Consider the following 19,935-nt stretch of genomic DNA (forward strand, 5'->3'; position numbering starts at 1 on the left):
CCATGGTACAGTGAATGATGAATATTCACTGTAATTGTAATTTGTGTGTAACACCAGGCTATATGGCTGAGAAAGTTGCTTTTTAGGAACCTGAAATTTAAGAGCTTTATAAAAATGTTTTTTAAATATTGAAATGGTTCTAGGCTACAAGTAATTCAGAGATCACTCATTAAGACAGAAGAGAATGGTTCTGTTACTTAGAGAAATGTATTTGTATTTCAGTTCTTTTTGTCTCTGTTTCAAGAGGCTTGTTGATATGCTACATACATTTACTGCTGCCAGCATGCTGGCCTACCATACTAAGCAGTTAAGGAAATAAGAGAAAAATTGCACTTTCTCATCATAACCTATTTTCAAGACAATTTAGTACAATGGAAAGCTTTCACTTAACTACAGTTTAGGAGAATGAGACACAACACCTACTGATACCTTTTAGCAGCACTTACAGATACTGTAAAAATAAAAAGCTCAAGCAACAGAAGAAAACCAAGAATTTGCTATTAGGAAGCAGTAACAGTTACCTTCTTTTCACTCAAATACATGAGAAAAGCTATCTGAAAAGCAGGTATTTACTGCTGTTTGTGTGAGTAAATGTAAATACTTAGAAATATTGATCTCTTTTATTACCATAAATGATAAACGCTAAGAGTAACACTGTCCAGTTCCTCTTGGCATGACTCTTGGGAAATGCTTGAACAAACAAATAGGTGTACAAGTGAGTAGGTAAACTGATACCACACAAAAAAATGTATCTGAAAAAGGCACCATGTACACCAAGCCCGGAAAAGATCTTAGACATGACAGTACTTGAAATCATCAAAATTATTTGTGTACCTGGTGGTTTGCAGGAGTGTATTTGGGATAACTGAGATTTAGTGAACATCTTGGCATTTAGAAGTTGTTTACATAATGGGAATAGATTTATATTTTCAAATGTATACAAATATGCTGTATTTGACTATCTTGAAAACAATTAGAGAATTCAAAATTTAGAATCCAGAACAGGTATTTATCTTTTGCTAGGAGCTAGCTAATAGAGAACAGAATAAGCAAACTTTGAGAAATGCTTTGCTGTGTCATTTCACACATATCCAGCTGCACTTGGGCAAGAGATACAAACTCTCCTCTTCTGTAATTAGAAGAAAAGTTTCAAATGAGAGGACAATAAGATTCCACCCTTTCTGTCCCATGTTTCAGCTGATTTGTCAGCAGTGCTACCTCAATTCCTGTGGCAGGGAGCAAAAAGACACCTGAGAAATTCTTGATCTGGGTGATTTCTTGGTGTCAAAAGTCACACTATCAGATGCTGGCATTTTCACTCGAGTTCCCTAGCAATTTCTTTATCTGAAGGGTTTGGCAGCTTTCAAATAGTTTCTTTCCAAATGCTGTAATTCTTTGCATGGCTAAGGTTATCACCTGTTCATTTATGAATGACAAGATGGCCTGCTGCTGTAAACTGGGATTTCTTCAGCTAGTGGAGAATGAAATAATGAAAAGTGAAAAAGACTTGAGTATGATAGCAGTAAGTATGGACCAATAAAATAAATCCACAGGACAGACTGTACTGAGTAAAAAGCTAGTACAGTCTTACTACTGGAAGTAGTTCTGTTGAGTTTTACCAACAGTTCTGGATTGCCATGTTCAAAAAGGATGAATTTATATCAGGATGTGTACCAAGAAAGTCTGCAAGACTGGTAAAGGGAATGAAAATTCCAATCAGGTGAACAGTCCTTGACTTAGGCACTAAATGAATATAAAATGAGGTCACCAACTTCCTTAACCCCAAAACACGTTCTCCCTCTACAACCAAATACTTAGGAATAAAGAAAAAAAACAAGCATTCTATAAGGTAACTGACAGTAAAGCTTTAGTAACAAGTTATATACAGTGACCACTTGAACTAAATATTGAAGTAAATAATTGTTTTTAGAAAATGTTGCAGAATGTTGTTCTTTGCTTTTGTGGGTCATTATAGCCTGGATGCATTTAAATAAGCAAGTTTGTGTCTGAAACAAGGATGAGAAGAAAAGGACAGTAATTCAAATGAATCTCAGAGCTATAATCTGTATTAGCATGCGAGTACAGGCAGATCCTTGAAAAAAGTAATAACAAGATATGACTCAACTCAATTTGACAGGTGAAAGAAAGGGCAGACATGAAAAGACATTACTGGCAAATGGAGATCCACTTTCCCTATCCAATTTTAAGGTAAAGAACAGTACACAGAAATATGAACCTCATGGAAGGACAGCAGAAAAACAAAGCAAAACCAACTTTGCTTCTTCCTATAGCAACTTTACAAACTCTGTGACAGATGAAAATGGGCTGCAATGCTGATGTAAGTGAGACAGACTTAATTCTATGCCACCGTGAATATGGGACCAATGTTCTACAGAGGAAGGTTCCTTTAGAGGTTATGTATGCCTAATGGTAAAGTATTGTCCAAAATTCAGGCCTTACCTAACCAAGACTGTCAGGAATTCCACTGGACAGTAGAAAAGCTATGATTCTTCCCACTAATAAACACATTATAGAACTAATCCAAATTTCTGTTGATTTATGACTGCTGAAGTCTTTGATACTGTCCTGAATAAAATATTAATCTGAGGCAAAGTTATATGCTTGATACTGAATTCTCAACACTCAACTGTTTTCATACAAAGAAATAGTCACCAAATGATAAAAAATGGAAAATGAAATCTCCTTGAGCAATGTACACTCCTCATGACATACACACAACTTACCTCTGTATAAAAGACAACATTCAAGATGGAATCAATGCTTTAACATGAAATCTTTTCACTGCAATAAAACAAGCAGCCACATAAAACTCCAATCTACAATTACCTGGTTGGTAGAAATTTGGTGAAAGTTCTCTGGCAACTGCTCTTGCAATATCACATTCCTGGCGAGCAGCCTGAGCAGCCTGATCCGCAGCATCAGCTTTAGCTCTTGCATGTGCGGTTCTGTACAAAGCAGAAAACAGTTTATATGCAGAGGAGTCTTTTATCAGTTGCATCAAGCATGTGAGAGCAAAGGACCTCAGCTATCATAACACTATCCTGTACAGTGCACTCTTAGGATAAATTATGAGGAACTGCAAATCAGTGAAGTATTTCAGGATGAAATCACTATTCCTTCTCAGCTCTTCAGTCCTGTTCATCCTTGGATCACGTTCACTTGCAGGAACACAATTTCCAGGCCAAGCTTGTAATTAAAATTTCTAAATAGAAGGAAAATTTTATCTGACAGAAACATGGGATTAGGATTTATTTACATGTTACTAGAATGTGTACAGAAGTGTACAGAAGGTCAGATTGGGCCATCACACTGACTCCTAAACAGAGTTCTGGGATTTCAAAACACATGGTGTTCAAAGGGACTGAAGAATGCTTGTAACTTAACCACATTTCAAAGTTAATGCTGGGTCAGTGCTGGGTGCTATGTAAAAATTTATGACAGGCAAAATTCAAGTATATTGGCCCAAAAAATAGGAAATGTCTTCCACAATCAGATCACGTTGGTAAGGAAAACCCTGGAAAATGTGTTTAACACTTGATTAGGCATTTGTAGAAATGAGGCTTAACTGTCCTAAATTCTTGTAACTCACTGAATTTCAAATCCAAAAAAAATCTGAAAAGGCAACTTTTCTGAAGTCAAGACAAAAATACTTTGGTAAAGTAATCTGCACTCTGCTTCCGCTTTTTTCATCTTGCTATATCTCAAAAACCACCAAGAACAGCTTGTGCAAAGGCCTCTGATTCCAGATTGCAAACTGATAGTTGTGTTACTGCAGGTTTGCATCACTGCTTGTCCCATCTTCCCTCACCGCTTCATTTTCCAAACAGTCATCTGTTTGAAAATTCCTGAGGGCAGTGATCTCTCTGTGCCTCTACAGCATTAGCACATAGCCTATAGCTATAAAATGGCTCATTAGAACAGAGGGGAAGTTAAACATGGAAAACCAGCAAAGTATTTTGAGACTCTAAAGATATTACTAACATTCCTAAACCAAAACCATTAAATTTTGTGATCTCATCACTTTTCTCATAACATTCTAGTGGAAAACTGACACAGAAGTAAGAAAAGAAGTAGTTAACAAGACAACAATAGCACCAAATTTTATGCCATGTGCCTGGTAATAGCAACTAAATAAATAAAAATTTCTAACAACTTCACTGTAAAAATTCAGTTTTATTTTCAAGACATAAAGAAAGGTTCTATGTGTTTTAGACAAAACAAGAATTAAATGTTAGCATTAACCAGAATGAGCATCAAGAGATTAACAGTATGGCAGACTTTGCATTTCTAAAAGGATGTTTAATCCCGTAGGGTACTAGTATAAACACAGACATAAAAAAACCCACATAGACAGTTTCATCTGTGGTGCCTGGAGAAGATTTATTTAAGTTACATCCTCCCTAAAATGTGTGTGGGGATAAATGCTGAATGTTCTTTCAAAACTTAGCTTGTTGTAATTTACTGGATAAATATTAGCTTATGCTGTCTTCCTGCAGGTCCCCCCAGGTCTGTGAGAAAAAGGATAATGAGCAAATGAGTTGTAACACCTTCACTCAGGATGGGGGATGGAAACTGTTAATAAAAACAAATACACCATATAATCCCATATGTATTCTGTGGAGTTCATGAATGGGTGTATGATGTGTGCTTGCTTAGTAACAGTAATCAAACCCGTTCTTTCTCTAGAATCATTATTTTCAATTAGATGAGCTATTCTTAGCTCCTGCATAATTATGTCTATGTAGCATAAACCTAATGAAGCAATCCTAGCACTGGGACATTGTTTTGTGAGACAATAATGTAGTCTGCTCATAGATAAACTAGACACTGGTCATCTTTTTGTGATGAAAAAACAACCAGACTACTCCCATATAAAAAAGATTCTAATACTATTGCTACTGCTAAGACAGACACTTTAAAAGCTAATATACTAAATAACCAGCACCAGGAAAACATACTGCCAGGATAATACATTTATTTATTGATGCCTATGAATTTTCTATATTATTAAATACAGGAAGCAAAACAGACGTTCTGTTGGAAAGTACACTATCAATTAGTTAAGGAATTAAACGGTGACATGACTTAAAAGCCAGTGTAACTTTGTCATACGAAGCTGGGCAGAGCAGGTCACAACAGGAAGAAGTCAAAGGAACAGAAGGTAAATGAGCACAGCTTTCCTTAGCTGCCTTATCTCACACCTCTTTTTCCAACTCACACTTCCTGCTATTCTGTCCCTTTTGTACTCTCAGTGAGGAGTTCCAGCAGACCAAGAACAGGAGCGAGCCCTGCCAAGGCATGTCCTAGCAGTGACACAGGAGCGGAGCCTCTGCGCTGAGAGGCGATGGATGCAGCCAGAGGAGCTAACCAGCCCCGGAGGGCCAGGCACAAGAACATGTTTATGCTCCTGAGCAGGCCTTCCACAGCCAGACCGAGGCGTGTGCACATGCCTGTGCTGAGACACTTTCCTGACAGCCTCCTCACCGCTGATGAGCAGTGACAAAAGTGACAAGAAAGGGAGAAAGTGGCAGAGCTGATCCTTCTGTACAGAACAGCAGCTCTGTGCTCTGCCTGGGAACACAGGCTCTCCACAATGTGCAATTGTTGGCTATTTATCACCCTGGCATTTGGATGCTTCACTGGCTAACTTCAGCAACGTGTATTTTATCATCTCCATTTGCAACTGCATACCTAGATTTTTTTTAACTTCTTGCGCACTTAATTTTAAGTGTTAGAATAAAATAATTTTTCTGTTGCTATTTATTTTCCTGGTTTTTTTTTTTTTTTTTATTCTGACTTCGACATTTGATCTGCCTGTATGTTTTCCAGATGACTTGCTTACAATTACTGCTGCTTGATACTACATTTTGTCTGTACTTGTTTTATTCTGCCTTGAACTGACCCACACACTATCAGATCGGTATTATCAGAAACTATGGAGAAATATTTTAGTTTTGAATGACAATGTTTGTAAAGGAGAACTATCCAAGCAGAAATAGAATCCATTTGCTCCATTTATGCTTCACACGGTTTTGGAAAGCTTTCTTTACCTTTCATTTCAGGGGTAAATTTGTCACTGTAATGTCTCCAAGTTTTGTTTGCTATCAGCAAGTGTACATAGAAATTTAATGATGATCTATGTGATGATGATCTATGTGATGATCTATGATACATCACATAAAAATGACCCACATCTGAATGACCACCATCTACTTAAGAGCTGGTTTTTTTCTCCAGGGAACTTTACGTCCTTTGCTATGACAAGAGATCTTTATGAGAACTCTTGAAAGCAAACCTCAAAAAAAAAACCAACAAAAAAACAACAAAACAATTCCTCCTTTCCTCTCCCCAGCCAAGAAAAAGACTGCAATAGGTTTTTTTCCAGGAAAGATTCATCTCATGTTTCAGTGGCAAATAGAAATTATACAGGAAAGAAACCAATCCACAGATTGCAAAACAGTACAGAACAATAAGTGACTTGCTTTGCAATGTTTCATTCAGGTTCTAAGCCATAGCAAAGGACTTTAACGACTTTTTTATTTTAAGTGAATACGTGATTCTTTGTAAAAATTATTTCTGAGCAACTATAATACCTAATGCGCACCAGTAACTTCTGAATTACTGTGTGGTTATATATGTATTTCTCCTGGAAAGTGTCAGGACTATCATTAATATTCCACGTGATGTATCAAACATACCCTTGAAAGCTTTCAGATGAATGTAAGAATGAAAGTATTTACTAAAATTAATTCATATTTAGAGGGACAATCTACCACTTCACTAATGAATGCACAGAGGTGGTAAATTCAATGAAGACAGGGGCTTCAGATTAAGTTGTATCTGTGGCAGGAATCAAACTGTACTTATATTAAAAAGGAATTTGTAGCTATAGCTCATGGGGAGTCCCTATAGATACCTGGTAGATATCAGTCCTTGGGAGTCTCTGACCAGGGAGCAAGGGCTGGGGGAACAATGCCTGACTGAAAACCTGAGAAACTGCATACCAGGGTCTAATTTTCAGAGCAGTCTAAGTTTTCTAGACTGGTATCACTACTGATATCTTTCTGTTCTGTGTTTCACTGGGTAGGTAAACAGGATCATATCAACCACACAGAAATTATAAGCACAGAGCCAGAGGCTTCTTACAAGCAGCTCCTCCTTCTTTCAGCAATATTATGGTCAGATTTCTATCTATTTATGTATGAAAAATAACTTGAAGGAGGAGTGCTGAGGCTTGAAGAGCTTAAACAATATTATCTCCCTTTCTGCAGCAACAATGCTTATATATAATGCCATGTGCCTGGAATGCATTATGTAACATTTATCTAAATTTAAAACCCATTTAGAACTATCCATTACCCTCCAGATTATTTTTTATTTCCATGGCATCCTTCAACACACTTGTAATGCTGCCTCACTCAGAGTCAACTAAAAATGTAAGCAGCGTATGTTTACTTTGTTTCATTTTTCAGGTTTTATTAAACACAGTGAATTCAGCATAAAGCTTTCCAGGAGCTTGTGTTCTATTTCTTAAAATTATAAAAATAGTTTTGTTTTCTATTTGCCAGATATATGACACAGAATTATGCTCCTATCACATTATCCTAAACGAATAATATTTACAATGTTAAATTAACAGATTTCTGTATTGTAAGAACAAAAATATCAGTAATGGCCAAACCTACATGAAGTTCTCAAAAGATACTTTTTATCAATGACAGCTATCAGGTCTATCTGTGTAACAATTACATATTGTGTATGTAATGTTACCCATTGATATCCTTCTTGAAACTGGAATTCTCTAACAACAGACCTTCCTTCCTAAATTCTAAAATGCAGCGATTGTTCTAGGAAGCAGACAGTATTGTGTTGAGGGTTTTTTTCCCAGGTATAAAACTTTCCCAAATTTTTACATTTGCTCCTATCTTTCAGAGAAAAATTTTGCAATCTGCAAAACCAAGTTCTGCTAAAATTGGTACAGAGACCCGTAGCATTTTCAGGTAAAATGAGCTGGACAGAAAGACTTCAAGGGAAGTTCTTTGGTAGACAATTTTTTTCCTTATCCCCATTTTACTCCTATATTCTCCTGATATTATATATCAGTAATAAAATCTTAATATATATAGAACATCCATGCATTTTTTAACACTGCAAGTGACAGACTGGAATTTATCAAGTGTGGTAGTAATTCTTCTCAGCTTCTTTCAGTGGTAATACTGGGTGAAAACCAATATTCTGCTGTGGTAGAATTAAGAATAAATACTTGCATGACTGTGTACAGCCACCTAAGAACTCTTGGCTTCATCTCTCAGCAACTCATTGCTGTAATAGCAACAAAAACAGAAGTGAGGGTAGGTCACTGAAAATCTGCAAGAAATGGGGGTCTCTGAGAGAAACAGAAAGAGGAAAAAGACTGACTAACAGATAATGCAATACAAGAGCTTCACGTCAGTAAGAAACTTAAAGCGATCCTAAACTCCAGTTTGAATAAACAAAATGAGACATATGCCCTCAGCTAAACTTTACTTCATCAAACTCCTTTGTGCTTTACTAAATTTTAATCTGAACCAGCCACTCCTTCTTTAAGAACTGACTTCACTCAGTAACTGGACTAGTTTGGTAATAGCAGTGAAGTCTGATGTAGCAAAGCATGAGCAGGTCTATTATGCAAACACTGCTGGCAATCTGTATCATCTTAACTAATGGGTTTTGCTTCTGAAAGCTTCTCCTTCCCAGCCTAAATTAATTTATCATATTTTTCAGTCCTTACTCATATTAGAGGAACTTAAAAAATACTAACCTTTAGTTAATAATGCCTGAGAAACTGTGGAAATTCCTTACGCTTGGCAAACAGCCAATCTGATTTTGGTACTTGAAAAGATAACCTGGGGCTAATGACTGGTAAACCAGATGTCAGTTTTAGGCATAAATAACAGCGTAAATAAATTGGGTCTACATCCACAGAGATTTATAGGCTAACAGTGTATTGTGTCAGACACCGTACTGTAACAAAGTATTTTGCCAAACACTTCACACACATGTAAAGATTATGGGTCCTGTACCTTATCTTGTTTGCCTTGATTTAACATACTTGGACCATTCTTTTAAGGTTTCTGATTTTGTAGCCTACAGCAATATATTTAAAGAATGGCATAAATTACATGGAATTAATAAAGTACATAAAAATGGATTAAAAGCTAACTGTGACATACTTCAAAGCATAATGCACAAGACATCAAAGAAAACGGTTGACGAGCATTTTACCTTAGGAGTTAGCTTTTTATTATAGAGTTGTCTAATATTTCACTTTTAGAATGTCTCAATACAAGCTAAAACATACTGTGGTAGAGCTGGCAAGTTAAACAACTTCTGAATTCTCAAAAACCCCAAGGACAATTTACTGTACCTAAAGCTGCTGTAATCTACAGTTTACTGCAACATGAAGTTCAACCATAGCAACTCCAAACACCACTGAGTTTAAGTGTACCAAAACAAAACACTGGGAAACGAAAATCCAGTCAGTACTGGAGACAGGCATGGAAAGCAGCACAAAGGCAGATGACACCTTGCTGGCTAGTCCCACATGCCACTGCAAAAGGAAGGGTTATTAATATGCTCTTGATATACTTAGAGACAAAAATCCAGAATAAACTGAGGAATTTGTTTTTGCTGTACTACATAATCCAGCATCCACAGAACCACTAAGAGAACAACACCCAAAGGTGGATAATAAGTTCACATCCCAAGAAGGATAAAGTAATTACTTTTCCCACAATTACATTATTCCACATAATAACTGTGGATCTAAAAAGGCAAGTTTTTTGACTTGTACTTCTTGAGCCTTCTATTTACTCGTTATTGAAAAAACCCACTGAGAAGCCACTTATCAAGGTGTACACCCAGCTATCTGACCGTGGAATACGGGGAAGACATAAAAGGGGAAAAGAAATGTTTCAGATAAACACAACCGCTCCAATGATTAGAAGCTGTACATTGGCACAGTCAACCTTGAAATCTTATGGGTGTATTTTAGAGAGAAAAAGATGGATATTTCTAAGCCTTTGCAATGATATTAGGCACTGTAATAAAAGTGCTCTTTAATCCATTTTCTGAGAAAAAAAATACATAGTCTTTTGTTTGAAGGAAACGAGATTGGTTGATTTTGGGACTGTTTACATTAGGTATTTCAGACAGATAACTTCAGGGCTCTGATCATCTCATTGGAGACACCCATCTCACTCCACTTGAAGATGAAACTTTTTTCAGTTTGGAGCTCTGAACCGTACAAATGTCAGAATCCTGCAGTGGTCAGCATGAACGTGCCCTGCTGTGCCTACAAATATGGCAAACACCAATCTATGTGCTTGCTGAAGGATCAGCTGCCTTCTTATGCTGAGATTTAGAACATGTTTGTCCTCTCCTTTAGACCCCTAGGGTCCATATCAATAAACCCAGAACAGCTCAGAAACTCAGGAGTTCCAAGGTACTCAGTTCTGTAATACACAGCAGTTCAGAAAGATTTTAGGTGAATGAAGGACAGCATCCTCAAAATATTATGTTTCTGGAAATCCACTTTTAACGATTGACATAAATTCAATCTTCCTAGTCTGTCTTTCAGGCCCTCACTCTTGCTCACCTGTTTGGAAAAAGACTCACATGCAGATATCTGAATTTACAAAGTGTTTTTGAATTGCTGTTAGCTTCACTAGAGAGGCTGCTTTACATGGCACTCTCCTTAACTTTAGGTGTCCCACTAGCCTAGCATTACTTCTATGCATGCCAGATGCTCTACCCCTGTATAAAGGAGCTGGCCTTTCATGTGATGGTACTCAGTTTTAACTACCACTCTGTCAGTAGTCTGAATGAATGAGTTTTGCTTTTGTATTGATTTACTTGACCATAGCACTGGCACAGAAATCATAGAATCATTTAGGCTGGAAAAAGCATTAAGATCACCAACTCCAACCATTGACCAAGGACTTCCAAGTCTGCCACTAAACCACATCTCTGAGTGCTACACATCCACAAGTCTTTTAAATGCTACCAGGGATGGAGACTCAACCACTTCCCTGAGCAGCCTGCTCCAATGATTGGCATCCTTTAGGTGAGGGAATTTTTCATAATATCCAATCTAAACCTCCCCTGTCACATCCTGAGGTTATTCCCTCTTGTCTTACTGTTTATTACCTGTAGGAAAAGATCAACACCCACCTCACTATATGTTAAAGATAGCACCGTCTTCAATTTCATCAAGATCAGCACCATCACTTCAAGCATAATGCAAGTTTTCCTGTGGGAAAATTTACACTTTGGATAAAATACACTTTTTTTTTAATGCTCATTGGGGGTTTCCCCCCATTTTTGCCAATGGTGAGTCACTGACAGTATTTTTTCTGTCACATAAATATTGATGTGTATTTCTCTATCCTACTTTATAGGACAGATTGTAGTCTATTCTATTTTATTATGAAGCCTCTATAGTGAGCAGAATTTTCTTCCAGTTCCCTGACCCCATAATATTAATTCCTGCAGACAGGAAGGGACTTTTTTTTGAAAGGGATAAGGGAATAGCTGCAAACAATTTGTTGTTTCCCATCACTAAAGCAAATTATACTGTTTGGCTGAAGAAAGCTTCTCAGTCTAGCTGGAAGCGTGAAAAAAGATACACACTTGAGCTTCAGCTGCTCCTGATGATATAGTTAAGTGAAGAAAAACAAAAAGGAGATAAATACGTTTCTCCTCCCTTCATCATGGCATACAAGCTTCATGAAAAGAAGAACTTATTGTAATAATGATTCTGCACAGTGAAGGCAATCCTACTCAAGGAAATAGGAATGCATAGACCACTGTGATCATTTGCTTAGATAATTTTTAAGGTGTGTTTAGTGCATTGCACTTCCCCCCACCACAGACTTTTTTGAAAAACTGTTCTCCATCTGAGACAAATAAAATGGTAGGTATGATGACTGCTATCATCAGCACCAATATCTGGAAGCTATTCTACACCCATAAGTATAAGAAAGCCACAACATTGCTCCAGGGATACAACTAGATGAAAAATAAAAAAAAGCTTACAATAAGAGATGAGGAATATTTTCTTTGCAACCAAACGGACTGTTTATTCCATTCAAAACATTATCTTTTTCAGTCTTCTACTGATTTTTACCACTTTAAAAATAACAGAAAATATTATATCAAATGTCATTATTTAGATTTTTTTTTTTTTTGGTTAGAATAGTCCTAGTTAGAAAACTTTTGGAAGCTCTATAAATCAGTAAACTTATTCAGAAAAACTATGTCAAATGTCATTCATGACAATGCCTATATTCCTTAATGTCTCCCTTACACAGATTTGATGTGTTTTTTTAAACATTTTTTTTTAAATTTCAAGGAGAAGAAGTCCACAGAGTTAGAGATATTTTAACAAAGAATACCAAAGCTTTTCAAGAGTAATATGTGTAATATAAGATCAGCATCTGATCTCTCTGAACATTAAAACATATGTAACTCACAACACACTTGTTGCAAGAAAACTACATTCTCAGAAACGAGAAGGAAAATGTGAAAAATTAGTGAAAATTCTGTGGGTTTTACTGGTTTCAAAAAGTGCAAGATACATTCCCCGGTCATGAGTACTTCCAGGAGAACGCTTCATGCTTTTGTTGATTTTAGCAGTCAGTACTTACTATATTGCAGTTTTAGTACATGCTTAGTATCTTGGTTCTTATTTTGTTTTCTCTGTTACAAAAGCTTTAGCAGACACATTTGCTTACATTTTCTCAAAATAAAGTAGTATTATGAAATTAAAAAATTCATAATGAATGACAACAGAAAGGATACACTGACCACAGAATAAACATCGAAGAGCTTTGTGCATTGCTCAAAATTGTCTAGAAAACAATACAAAATGAAAATAATGCCTAGAACATAGTGATGAACAAAATAAATTTTTATGAGCTATAATAGTGGCATTTATGCACTTGTAAAAAAAAAAAAAGGTGTAATTAAACTATTTAAATGACAAACATATTGCCCTGAACTCAAATAATCTGTGGTGATGTTGCAGGGTTTTTTAAACAGCCTTTTAAAATCTTTGGGCATTAAAATCTAGTGCAATACTCTCAGCCTTTTAAAGGCATTAACTGTGTTTAAATTTACTTTTTGTGTCCTTAGCAATTGAAGAGCCAAAACTAAATTGGGCTTATCTTTCTTTGCATGGTTCATTTCTGTTCCCTGATTAGGTGCCAGATGTCCAGAAAAAAAGTATTGATAGAAAAATGTCTAGCAAACCACACTGGAATAAGTTCTGCCTTTTTTGGTTATTTAAAGATAACTGTTACAAAATTCACAGGAATATGTGAATAACAGAAAACGCTCATATATTAGAATTGAGCAACTTAATTAAAAAGGGCCTAAGCTCCCCATGAAAGACAAGTATTCAAGTGTAGGAATGGTTGTAAGTAATTTGCCTCTTCTCCAGGCTGACAGATAGGAATCAGACTGTTCATATTATATATTAAACATCAAGAAACCAAACAGGTTAAACAAGCAGAGGAAAGACTTTGATGATCCTTCCATTTGTAAACATGTAATTCCTCTTAACTAAAGAGCACTGCAGATTGAAAATAACACCCGATCATTTCAGATATAGGGCAGCTGACAGCTATTTCACAGGTTTTGCTATCTCCAGCATGAAGGAAATGCAAAACCTGAGTTTATGACAAATGAAGTTAACAGCTTTAAAATAACCTTCTCATATACATACCTCCCTCCAATAAACACCTATGCATATGTTGACCCTCTGTAGTCATGCTGCCAATATAGCTTTGAATAAACATCCACCATGTCCTATCAGCTACCAGAAAAAATTAAAACCCAGGAATGTTGCTCTGTTCTGGTTCACACAGGACTGATGATCTTGCCTAGATACCCAGAAGGCTTTTGTGGCATCCAGAGACTGCTGAGAGAGTTCACAGCAGTTTATTTGTTCCTGCTTAGAGCAGTCCTTGACTGCTTTGTTCAGCTGAAGTCATGCAGATCTGCACAGTAAAGTTGAGGATTTGTTCTTGTATGACATATTTAGCAGTAACCATTCATGAGAACAACAACTTACCGCAGACTCATGAAAGTCTACTGTTTTGGACCCTCTGAACATAGCTGGTCACGGTCTATTTGCCTTTTTTTTTTTTTTTTTTTTTTTTTTTTTAATTACTACAGGCCTTGTCTGGAGCCCTGACATTCTCTCCCGGTCTCCTCTAAAAAGCAAGTGCTTTCTTTTCTGAGTCACTGATAGCAGAATTTTAGTGTAAACACTACTGCATGCCATGAAAAAGAAAGCAAATCCCCAAACAATCAGTCCTAATGTCTCCTTGCCCTCTCTCCACACAAAGAGGGATTTATCAGACCTTCGAAGACTATCTAACAGTTGATGGGTTTTACTGACACTACTGTGAAACTAGGAACAGCTGGTAAGACAAGAATCTTCTATTAGGTGATAGCATGCGCTCCCTCTCCCACCAAAAAGCTGTTCCTTCTGAGGCCCAGTATTGAGATCAGGATTGGCAAGTAATTCCTGAGCCTCAAAAATTAGTCTCCTAGTAAAGATACTTTCTAAACTGCAGGTATTTGAGCTTTTAAGAGTATCAGAGAAGGGCCACATGTTGCCCCTTTTTGCATAGCAAGGTTACCAACGCTTGCCAGAAGCACTGGATCTGCTCTATCTGCACTGAATAATGGTGCTGCACGCACACAGGAGTGTTTTCCAGAAGTGCTGGGCATGACTACACACCCATCTAAGCCCTGCACTTCTCGTGGCTCCAATAAATAACACTACAGGAATAAGTGCTGCTGCTACAGCAATTCATGTTGCTGACAGCCAGTGGTAACTGCAAGGGTCTGAACACCAGGGAGTGACAGGAAAATATCTGCACCTGCTACTTTTCTTGAGGACATTAAAGGAGCCTCACCACGTCAAGGGCATGCATCTTGGCAGGGAAAGGGCTGATAAATCCTGGGAAATCAGTGTCCTGGAATAACCCTGTGGGCTGGATGAACTATCCTGTGATCACAGAATCATAGAGTTTGGAAGAGATCTTAAAAACCATCCAGCTACAACCCCCTGCCATGGCCAGGGTCACTTTCTGCCAGACCAGGTTGCTCAAAGCCCTATCCAGCCTGGCCTTGGACACTTCCAGGGATGGGGCATCTATAACTTCTCTGAGCCACCTGTTCCATCATGTGACCACCCTTACAGTAAAGAATTTCTTTTTAATACGCAATCCAAATCTACCCTAAAAATACCCTCCATCAATCTTCGGTTTGAAACCCTCTGCCTTATCATATATTCACTGATAAAAGAGCTCTTCCCCACACTGCCTCTAGGCCCCTTCTGGGTACTGGAAAGCTGCTTTAAGATTTTCCTGGACCCTTGTTTTTCCTGGGCTAAATCACCTAAACAACATTTATCTGTCAGGTTTTATACCAAGATGGTCCTTCCTAGAGTCTGTACTGATCCACTTTCACCTGAATATGTACCTTATTTTATGAATTGCATGGGGAAATATGAAGGTCATCAACTGAAGAAGACTTCAGTCATGCCTCAGTTCCTCTGCTGAAGCCTGCATTGCTGAGGCCTTAAAGGAGGAATGGAGGACATACTTGAAGAGCCACTGGAAGGGCAGGGAAAATGAACACATGCATTCTTGAAGAATTTGATAATTCAATATGATCAGTGCAAAGATTAACCCATTTTATGTAATTAGCAAAATATTAACAGTAATAAAAATCTCTCCCTCAACAAATGACAGAATTCCAGCTAGATCTATCGATGCAGTGCATGTGTACCGAACTGGAATACGACCTCATATTATACTTAGCTGACACTACTTAACAAAATGCGAGGGTCTGCTCCACGTAGCAGTCTTGCTGCTCTGGCATGAGTGTGCTCCAGTAGCAATTGGGTGCACATGGAATGTGATTTCTCACTGGAAAGGTGAAATAATTTTCTAACAAGTAGAGACTTATTCTGCAATCCTATCAAATAACATTTTCACTCTCTGTGAGATAGATGTGCAGTAGAAGTCCTCCTGAAATGAACCAAACTTTTTTTAGAAACTCCAGTGCTTAGAAAACTTCCTGAACTACTGCGATGGGTTAGTTTGCCAGCAATTACGAAGACATCCTTTAGCAGAGGTTGAAATTTACTTTTGACAGTTTCTCTTTCTATCTCCTATGCAAGCGAGTCCAGCTACAAAATCCTGCAAACTACTTTTGCTTTAATGATTGACCTGTTTAGTAGCAAAGCCCTGTTTTGAGTACTCAAATACTGAGAAAATAAGATACAAGTGACGTCTTTTTGAAGGGTCAGCATGGGAGCTGGATTTCTACCTGACAATCAAGCTTGGCATTCCACAGAATGGGCAGACATATGAAGAAAACTTTTAGGAATTCTTAGGTGTCGGATCTTCATGTACTTTGATCAGAATTTGTATGTGCAGAAACTCAACCTCTCTGCAAGTTTGTTGGGAAAGCCCTCAGTGCAGAAAAAAACCCCAGTATCTTTTATTCATGTTGAATAGATTTGAATAACAATTCCAATGGCAATGCTGTTCAACTCTGTACTATCTGGACAGAAAGCATATTGGTCACATTTTATCATGTATCACTGCATATATTTCTTTCTTATCACCTAGCTGACTGGGCAAAACCAGATGTGAGTTCCTTATTTTAAACACATTTATAGAGAGTGAGAATATCATGAAAAAGTTTCAGATGCAGCATCCTTTATCGATAATTTCAGATACATCCTGCACTATCTCTGTAAAAACACCAGAAACAATGCATGCATTTTACACTGTAAACATGGTATGATAAAATTAAGTATTACCAGCCTACAAGTGAGATAGCATGGGGAGAACTTCAGGGTGGGTTTTTTTTGGAGAGGAAAGAAATTGCCTTTCCTATCTACCTTGGGAAAAAAACATGGATTCCAGTGCCAAGAAAGCAGGACCCTCATGTAAAGATCTGATATGAAACAAGAGGGTCAATATTGTTTGAAAAAACTTCACAGAGAAAAAAAAAAAAGTCTTTGGAGAAGGAAAATAAATGAAACTGTCTTTGGCATGGAAAATTGAAACTGAATGGACTAGTCAGGAAAAATGGCATTTAAAGACCCAGCCATCTGAGATCCCAACAATTAGTCTTGAGAGAACAAGGCAAGAAGGGATCTGGGTCTGAGAGACTGTATTTTCTAGTGCTGGTTAAAGAGTTACCTAATTTTTTATTAAATCTATCAGGTTACCCCAAAAACAAGAACAATGCCAAGGAAGGATGACTCCCACAGGAGCAATGCAGAAACATTTCTAATAAGACTCTGTTTGCAATGGTGGGACAATTGTTTTGGTAATTATACAGTCTGTTAGGGAGCATGTGTGTTGCCCTCCCACCACCCAGGGTAAGAGATCTCAGTTCTTTTAGTGAGTCTGTGTTACCAAATCTCCATGCTCTAAAAAGGTCCCACTTCCTCCAGAGCACCTGAAGCTACACAGTTGTATGATAAACAGTCAGGATATCCAATGTGTCCATTTCTTCCTGCAAAGCTACTTGGCTAATGCTGGACCCTTTTGTTCCACCAAAACTGAGCTCTTTGCTGTCATGTGAACAAGGTGTCTTCTCACCCTACATGAAATGATTTCTTGCCTGCAAGACTTAGCAGTCAGCCAAAGAGCAAAGCTGAACTACAGTTTCTACACAGAAAGGTCATGTTATTTGGGGTCCTTGTCCTTAGATGCTTCTGCTTGTCAGAATGCCTCCAACACTGGAGGCTCCACTGGAGTCACTTTAAAAATACTCGAGCTTTTTTTTTTTTATTGCCTTGTTCTACAAATCTCATCTCTTTGGCTCATGCTTACTACACTATTTTTGCTGAACTTTGCAGTCACCCATTACTATGGAAGATAACCCTGCATGAACAGAAACTGATATGACTTCCCTGATGTTAACCACCATGTGTGCCTCAGACTTCTGAATCTCCACACTCATTAATGATGTCTCATGAGACCCAATTCTTCTACACACATATTCCTCAGTGGTAAAGCCCTCAGATGATAACAAGGTAAGACTATTGTTTCTCATTGGTGCAGACCAATTCTCAAAAGACAGTGCCTGAAAAAAGTGAAACAGCAGTTGACAGCTGAATTGCCCACTTTCAATCAATCCTGAGAAACACTCACAAGACACTCTCATAAGAGACCAAATAAGCTGGGGTTGGGTAGAAAACTCAGCACAGGGAAACAGCTCCCTGTTCAGTGGGGAGGGCAAAGACCAGAGAACCAAACCTCTTCCAGAAACATTGTATAGATATACATATATTATATCTATATCTTTATCTATAGATATAAAGTGCAGTTGGTACTACAATTTTTATTTGGGCTAGCTGCTATCTCAAACTCAGTGATGGACCAGATTAAGTGGATCTATGTCTCTTTAACTGGGCTCAATGATGAGACACATGCTGCAGTAACTATGGCTACTGATGTCCATGTTGGGAGCATCAGTGGTGCTGTCATTCTGAAATTTTTATACCTCAGCAGGGTGTAAGAGCATCAGTATGTTGCTAACTCTTTATTATTCTGTGACATTTTGCTCTAGCAGTTGGGTATTAGTCTTCTCAGTGGTGTACTTAATGGACAGTAATTGCTTGCAATCGAAATGCTGGAGCTTGCTTAAGGTTTGATGAGGCCATGAACTGCTGCACAAGACAGTTTCAGTCATCAACCTCACATTCTGTGAATTACAGCAGATAAGGGCATACATACAGAACATTGGAACATGCAGTTTCCCCAGCAGAAGAACTGTTGACTTTTTTATCTTATGCAGGAAGTGTATGTTAATTGACAGGTGGACTAAATTTAAAGTTTATGATTATCTAGCTGAGGGCATCTGAACCAGGGATCAGGGCAGAGTCATGATTCGCTATGTTCTGGAAGGTTTTGGGATAGTTTGGGTTGATAACAAGTATTTTCAATATCCAACACATTCTCTCACAGTGAGAGAGAAATAAGGTCCCTTCTATGCTACCCTTCTACTTGGAAGCCTTACACATCTTGTACTTTGCTATTCTACAAGAATGTATAAAAGGGCTAAGCTGGGTGTAGGTCCAGAAAATGTGCTGCTATTAAACACAAACTGAACAGCTCCAATTGTCTAACCTGTCTGAGGTGCACAGTTGCCTACAGTGACACACACCTGAAGAAGAAGTGCCATCTGGTGAGACTGGAGCATGATGTACTGCAGTGCTGCTGCTGTGTGAATGAGATTTTTGCCAGCGTATGTCAGAGCTGAATTTAGCCCTGTTGGAGATGAGATAATTAAGCAAAGAAGAGTCCACCTCCAGTTAATTCTTTTCCTCCTACAATATATCTGAATTAAAGAGTATGAATTACATATGAATTACATATAACACCAGCTTTAGAAACTTTGACAAAATGAACTTTGGAATCCATAAACTTAAATATCCTTACTTCTTAATTTTTAAAAGAGATATTTGGTATCCATCTGTCCTTGAATTAAACTGAAGTAAAAAGGTATGTTATTTGGGTCACTTACCATGGCATAATGCCTAATAATGAGTACTAATGCTATCCTTCTATTCTCTTCAGTGGTCTTCTTTCCTACATCTGAAAATTATTTCAGAACAGGGTTTGTTTTCATTGTAAAATGCAACGATTCGTTTGAGTAAATCATGAAGCCAACTGCATCAAGCATTGTCTCTGCATCAAGCACTTTCAAAACACACTAGGAAAAAGCACGGTTATTCTGAAAGTGCATGAATAAACTATACATAGTTAATCTAGTCTATTCTATATACAGGAGATTTTACACAGCTTAAAAATAATTTAGCTAAGGAAAAGAATC

General features: G+C 37.6%; 1 protein-coding gene across 4 annotated transcripts in view; it reads right to left on the reverse strand.

Annotated features, from left to right (window-relative positions):
* The window catches only part of JPH1 (junctophilin 1), an 82,652-nt gene that overhangs the window by 24,836 nt on the left and 37,881 nt on the right, over positions 1-19,935 (reverse strand). For all 4 annotated transcript variants that reach the window (XM_066332451.1, XM_066332446.1, XM_066332434.1 and 1 more), the window contains exon 3: positions 2,848-2,966. In XM_066332451.1, the coding sequence (XP_066188548.1) occupies positions 2,848-2,966 (119 nt within the window). The remainder of the gene's footprint in view (positions 1-2,847; positions 2,967-19,935) is intronic.

This window comes from Sylvia atricapilla, chromosome 1 (genome assembly GCF_009819655.1).
Source record: "Sylvia atricapilla isolate bSylAtr1 chromosome 1, bSylAtr1.pri, whole genome shotgun sequence".
Taxonomy (NCBI): domain Eukaryota; kingdom Metazoa; phylum Chordata; class Aves; order Passeriformes; family Sylviidae; genus Sylvia; species Sylvia atricapilla.